At 36.4% G+C, this 7097-nt stretch overlaps 1 protein-coding gene across 1 annotated transcript; it reads right to left on the bottom strand.

The window, feature by feature from the left end:
* Positions 1–934: 934 nt before the first annotated feature.
* On the bottom strand, positions 935–6205 carry LOC127792000 (14-3-3-like protein B). Its single transcript, XM_052322272.1, has 7 exons — positions 5959–6205; positions 5525–5831; positions 5323–5410; positions 3530–3639; positions 3290–3438; positions 1422–1471; positions 935–1282 (listed from the first exon to the last, which is right to left on the bottom strand). Exons 1-7 carry the CDS (start codon positions 6029–6031, stop codon positions 1280–1282), a joined length of 780 nt encoding a protein of 259 aa, XP_052178232.1. The 5' UTR covers positions 6032–6205; the 3' UTR covers positions 935–1279.
* Positions 6206–7097: the final 892 nt, after the last annotated feature.

Below are 7097 nucleotides of genomic sequence, written 5' to 3'. Positions count from 1 at the left end.
ATTGGTTCATTTATTGTATTTTGCCAAAGTGAGAACAGAACCTTTTTGTTTTTTTACAAAATGGGGCCTCATTTTTGGGGGGTATTGGGGATTCTCCCCACGTAGACAAACGCTGCTTTATGGGTATTGGGATTCTTGTTGTGGGCCAGTGCTGGATAATGGAGCACTGTGACAGGCCCATAAGGATGGGTTTGGGGCCACTTGCTCCATGGAATCTCAAGTCCAAATGAGATTTAGGTCAAAATGTCCTTTTTAGTAAATATCTTATTTATTTTTAGGTATTTAAAATATGAAAATATCTTGTAAACAGCAACATTTTGTACCCAAATGTGAAAATTGGATTTTCTTGAAAGTTTTGATGTAAAATTGTTTTTGACCTTTTTTTTGCATAAAATTATTATTTTTTATTTTTATACAATGATATGTTTTAGAAACTTATTTCTATATTTGTTAGTGAGATAATAAAAATAATTTAAAATATTATTTAACATAAAAAACTATATAAAAATTCAATACAACGTCAACACAACCCAAGCTACACTTACGCATATAGTTTCTACATGTTTGGTTTAAATAGTTTGAAATGCATGATTTAAAGAATTAAAATCTTAGTAGTTATTCGTTAAATTTGTATGAAAATAAAATAAAAAATAAATATAATACAATACGATATGAAAATAAAAAATCAACAAAAACAGTCTAAAAATATTTTTTTTGGTATTTCTCGCAAAACGTTTCAAAAATATTAAAATGACACCCTCAAAGCGTTTCCGTATGATGCTCATACGTGATTTGTGTATTTTTCAAGTATAACCAAACTATTCAAATGATAGTTTGACAGTTTATGTAGTTTTAACTATAACAATTAACAACAACTAATAAGAAAAATAGGAAAGACACTTACCAACAACTGAACAAATTGTGAGATGCCAAATGGGAATAAAAATAATTTATGGCTACATTCACATTGTAAGATTCATAAGTAGCTAGTTAGTTAAATCAAGTTGCATGCATGTTTATATAATTACAAACTAATGAGTAGTCAATTCTTTATAATCACAAATTAAGCCATTGCGTTGCCAATGGAGTTCTAATGCAATGCAAGGCAAGGTCCAATGAACATGATGCATGCAGCTGAACTTAAAAACAAATGAACCAACGATAGAAGAAGCAGAGGAATGGAGCTGCTGGAAGGATCGCCCAGTCGACCGACCTTTTAGCTTTAGGATATGATGCAAAGGGAGGGCTCTCGCTCTCTCATGCATGTAACTTCCACTGGTCACTGCACCAAACAGGTAAACAAGCACCATATCCGTAAGAAAAGTTTTATTTTCCATCTATTAAGTGAAGGAAAGGTTTCAAGCATAACATTAATCTGCCAAGAAAAGGGCAAAGAGAAACAGGCAAGGTGAACACCACACCTCGTTGTCGTTACCTCCAGCTTTCGCGGAGGCCTCCATCTTGTTGTCATCTGCCAAGGCGAAAGACACGCGACAAATTAATAACAAAAAGACATAGCCTTCCTGAGTAACAACCAGGAAGCTCAGGTAATAGTCAAAATGATTGTGTGCAAGCAAACAATACGAGGCAAATATGGCAGCTTGCCTGCTGAAAGGAGGACCTGAAACTGATCTAACCTAATTTCTTGACTGAGCAAAACAAAGTTTACAAAAGTAGAGCACATGTAAGAAAAGAGAAGCTGAACTAGGCAAGTTAGAGGACCTACCGGGAAATGACTGAATGAGAAGGAACTAAGATTTATAGAAGAAAAGAAAGATAAATGTTTTTATAGTAAAAAACACATATATGTAAATTATTTCATTTTCCTGCCTACTGAAAAAATCTAGTTCCAGGTAGAGGGCAATTGTAGTAATGAGGAAGAAAACACATAACAAAATGATTAGAAGTGAGTGCCACAAGAAAAGAACAAAACCAAAATGGATAAGAATAGTTACCATATGCCCTCACCAAAGGAAAAACTCCATCAGAAAGAATGCAAATCAAGCACATGCAAAGGAAAAATCTTGATTCATTTAGGGATATGGAGTTTTCTGGATACGTATTTTGCTGTCCTGTCAGTATCGATCTCATCCATACAGCTCCACTTCAAAGCAACTATGTAACTAGCTTTCTAATGCCATCCGAATATCACCTTCTATTGGTATAATTTTCTCCATTTGTATCTTGGCTAATAATGAAAACTAAAATGGGCTAGGCAAGTTTGGGTTCAAATGACTCATTAGCTGGCTGGGTAGTGCTAATACATTCAATATAATAAATAGGTAAGTTTACGCTTTAACAAATATACCAAACAGATGCAATCTATTGGATGGTCTGTAATTCTCTTAAAATAGCTACAAATTATATTAACACTCATGACAAAATCTCACATTTGATAGTCTACAGAGTAGGTGTTGGCTATATTACTATTAAGAGCCAAAAGTTTTAACTTCAGGTAGCTGGGTAGGACCGTGGTGGTATGAGAGTCAACCCCTAGAATCACTATTATGCAAGATATGGGCCAAGAAAAATTATTTTTAAGATTGAGCTTGGTTAGATTTATAAAATATGAGATTTGTGTTACAGGAATTTGAAAACCATGGAGTCACACCCAAAAGAACTGACTCCAGTTATAACTTTGAACTTCTAAAAATAGGTTGTATGGTCAAGACAGACCTCTCTAAGAAACTATTAATATGAGATTGAGTCATGACAAAATCCCCCTCTTAAAAGCCTGTCATTCTTGCCAAGTCACAAATCTCATATCCGCATACCACTTGTAATATCACAGGCCCTCACCCAAAAATGCTAAAAGAAAAATTAATTTTTTGAGTTCATGGATCCAAATAATACCCTCGATATTGGCTCCATAGTATAGATGCAGCATTGGGCTGTGATTATAATGCTCTGTTTAACAGGGAAAATGACAGACAAAGGAGAATATATTAAGAACTGGAAGTTTAACGCCTCCCTTCTGGAGACAGATTGCAGGAGTGGGTTCTAATTTGTCAATTAATTTTATTTTCTACATAAGAAAAGACCTATAAACTTTTTTATTCTAGCACCAATGAAGTACTGACATGCATCTGTTACAAGCAAGCATCAAGTGGGAACAGCATGCTAAACCCGTCCAAAAGTAGAACTCAGATTAGCTTTGAAATTGTACATGAAAAGCCACCAAAGATGAAAGATCAAATCAACAGTAAGTAATGCATGCTGCACAGAAATAAAAATAAGGCCGGATAATGGTATGAGTCATATTATATCGACCATAATTTATACATAATACCTCCATCTTCAGGGATGTCAGAAGTCCACAAAGTGAGGTTGTCTCTTAATAACTGCATAATTAAAGTGCTATCTTTGTAGGATTCCTCACTTAGGCTGTCCAGCTCAGAAATAGCTTCATCAAAAGCTTGCTTTGCCAGATGGCAGGCCCTAACATGAAATTACAACAGTAAGGTTCCCAAGGATGCATCTTTCACAAAACAAACATTATGGGTGCTAAGCAGACACCATTAAAGAATACCTTTCAGGTGAGTTCATAATTTCGTAATAGAATACAGAGAAATTCAAGGCCAGACCCAGTCGAATAGGATGAGTGGGAGGTAAATCAGTGTTTGCAGTAGTAGAGGCCATCTGAAACAGTTTACAAATATCAACAAGTTAATTGGCCAGCTGTCATTGTTATGTAAAGCATTTAAAAGAGGTGAATCTATTAGAAATATTAAGCAGGTACAAAACAGCAAAGCACAGTTAAGATACAAACAAAGTTGTTAGTATCTGAATCTGGATCTTATGATTCAGTTTGTCAAAATTGGCCCTGATTGTGTGGAAAATCCTTGCATCAGTCTAGGATCTTATCAGAATCTGGAAGCCCTATTATCTAATTAATAAACCAAAGGTTATAAAATATATTATTTTACTTCCTTATATGATTTTACCTTTGAGGCCAAAATTCCTGTTTATAATACAACAAAGACTACAGAGCCGAGGAACTGAAAGAGAAATAGATGGAAGTCAAACAACTCCATCTTTCCTTACTAGCGTACTCTACTCTCCAATAACTCTTCTTCAACTCTCTCTCTCACAGACACACACACACCCACAATGCATAGGAACTATAATTATTCTTTTCCTTTTCTCCTTTTAATCAAAAACTTAAGAAACGAGAAAGGTTGGAGTGACACCTATTGAAAATAATAGGCATAAGTCACGATAAAGACAGTTTGGATACATGAGAAGAACATTGAACATTGATGGATTACCGAGGGAGGACAATGACCTCACCAGCTTCCCTCCTGCTCCTCTTCTCCCAATCCGTTACCCCTTCTATCCCCTACTAAAAAAATATTAATTACTATTCTAACTTAAAAAATATATCTATAATAACATAAAATTTAGTAATTTTGTAAATTATTATGGATATTTAAGTTTGAAGAAGCATCATATATAACATATTCTTTTTATGCCTCCTTCATTTGTACACAATTTTCTTCCAAAATGGTGTGAAAAATGTATTGAACATAGAAATTATTTTAAATGAGGGAATAGTCATAAACTTTTCTAGACGCCTTACTCGCGCCCACCACCCCCCCCCCCCCCCCCCAAAAAAAAAAAAAAAAAAAAACTGACGAGTCAAATAGTAAAAAGAACTGATGACTTAAATTTTAAATTTTATTCTATAAGCTTTCATTAATATTTTTTAATATAAATATGTGGACTAGTTCACCCCCATCTAAACAAATTTATGGCTCATATATCCCTGTGCAATCTATGCATAAAAGGTCAAACTAGTGGCAGATACACAAAAGGGGATTTTTTTAAATACTATTTTCAAAAAAAATTAAAAATACTACCTGAAAAAAAACTATTTATGAAAATATGACTCTAGCTGCCACAGCATCTGTCATGTTGGAAACTCGTCCAGTGGCAATTTTGTAGCGCTCCTTGACGATAGGAGCTGGTCGAAATAGCGCCTCTTATAAACACTAGTTCAACCAATGTTCTTTCACAGGCTGTAAATTCAACTTATTTTACAAGTGAAATTGAAAATCCACTGTTTACAAAGGGCACCCTTCACAAGTTTATGTCCAGGAAAAGATCATAACAGTCTCATACCAGCACATCTCACAATTTAACACAACTTCCCAATTCCAACATGTCTAACCTTATAAACATAAGCATTGTTGTAAAAGGCCTTAAGGAGGAATACAGCCGTAAACTGGATACTTCTAAATATATGCCTATGAGCATTGCCCACCAGAATGCTATTTAACGGAAAACAATGACAAATAAACAGAGACTGACAGACTTATATACCTCGTATGCCTTAAGTGAGTGGTCAGCAGCCTCTTTCTTCTCATTAGCAGTCTTGAACTCAGCAAGATATCGATAATAGTCCCCTTTCCTACAACCACAGCCCCAAACTTTTTCTTAATAAAGAAAATCCTCCAGAAGTCGCAACATCTCAACTTAAAAAAACAATAATAAGTAAAACAAATGTAAATCCTTAATCACGCACATTTTGTAGTAGAAAACAGAGGACTCTCCAGCACAAGAAGAAGGAATCAGATGTTCATCCAACACAGCCATGATATCACTGCAAATGCCGGAGAGCTCCGATTCCACCTTGTGCCTGTATTCCTTGATCCGCTTGGCGTTGGCTTCGTTGCCTTTGGCTTCCTCCTTGTGCTCAAGCGACGACAAGATCCTCCACGACGCTCTCCGAGCGCCAATCACGTTCTTGTACCCAACTGAAAGCAAGTTCCTCTCCTCCACCGTCAAGTCCACGTCCAGATTCGCCAGCTTCTTCATCGCTTCCACCATCTCTGCACCCAATAACACGCATCAAAACGGTGTAACCATCCACAAATTGTTGAAATTTAAGACGAATTGCTGCATCGAGCTATCAATCAGTAATCGAATAAAGTTTGAGATTCAGCAGATCTAGTTAACCTTCATAGCGTTCAGCTTGTTCCGCGAGCTTAGCAATGTAGACAAAATTATCGCGGTCCTTGGGGGAGGCCATGGTGGATCCAAGCGCTTGAGTTCTCCCTCTCTTTCACTCCTATGCTTCTGAATTTGGGGGAGATGTAAAAAATGACGGAATCCGAAGAGGGCAGAGAGAGAGAGAGAGAGAGAGAGAGAGAGAGAAGGCGGTTCTCGCGGTGGCGGCTGGGTGGCTGTAAGAGGTCAAGGGGTTGTTTGGATGCTATTTATTATCCCTTTATTCAGGTAATTTTCTTTTTTTTTAAATGTTTTTGTAGCTAAAATTTATTTTTTGAAACTATATTTATTCCGACAATTGATTAAAATGACAATTTTACCCAAAGAATATTCAATAAATTACATTCATTTTTAAATTGGACAATGCTATACGGCCAATGTGGCCGACAATGTTTTTGACAATGTGGGATAAAATTACATTTATATCCCTTAAGACAATTACAAATATACCCCTGATATATCATAGAGTCGGACGCGGCTTCATCTCAGGTTAGGGTTTTATTGTGCGCCCAAAATCCACTCTCTGTCTCACTCACTCTCTCTCTCTCGTTCTCTCTCTCCCTAAGCCTTCATCTTCATCCTCAGATCGGTGCTTAAGACGAAGGACACAAAAATCAGAGAAAGGCTTAACGATGGACATAGAAATCAGATTGGTGACGGTAGATGCAAAAATCAAATTGGTGGATGTGCATGAGACAGATCTCCCTTGTTCCCGTCGACATCTGCAAGGTCCACTATCACTCTCTGTCTCTCTTTCATCTTCATCCTCATTATCTCTCTCTCTCTGATTGTGTGCCCAAACGGCCTGCAGTAGGGTTCTCTGTGTCCCTAAAAACCAAGCTAAGACGCCCCATTTTCGGATAGATCTCTCATCTCTCATCTTTATCTTCATCTTCATCTGCAAGGTGCGTGCTCTCTGTCTCTCTCTCTCAACACAAAATGTATATAAATTGTATTACAATGTGAGATTCTTGCATTTTTTTAATTGAGATTCTATTGGTTAAGGCATTAATAGAGATGAGGTAAATAAGAGCATCATCGAATATGAAAACCTCACTGTTTAGGAATACTAGTAGTGAATAGATGGT

This window comes from Diospyros lotus, chromosome 15 (genome assembly GCF_014633365.1).
Source record: "Diospyros lotus cultivar Yz01 chromosome 15, ASM1463336v1, whole genome shotgun sequence".
Classification (NCBI taxonomy): domain Eukaryota; kingdom Viridiplantae; phylum Streptophyta; class Magnoliopsida; order Ericales; family Ebenaceae; genus Diospyros; species Diospyros lotus.
The sequence above is the reverse complement of the archived record's forward strand: the minus strand, read 5'-3'. Positions and strand labels throughout refer to the sequence as shown.

What these genes read in the sequence shown, in the direction of transcription:
- LOC127792000 (XM_052322272.1), bottom strand. Translation starts at nt 6,031, where the DNA reads ATGGCCTCCCCCAAGGACCGCGATAATTTTGTCTACATTGCTAAGCTC. An exon ending in ACAAGCTGAACGCTATGAAG is followed by an intron (nt 5,832 to 5,958) that starts GTTAACTAGATC and finishes TATTGGGTGCAG; the next exon opens with AGATGGTGGAAGCGATGAAG. An exon ending in ACTCACTTAAGGCATACGAG is followed by an intron (nt 3,640 to 5,322) that starts GTATATAAGTCT and finishes AAACTGTTTCAG; the next exon opens with ATGGCCTCTACTACTGCAAA.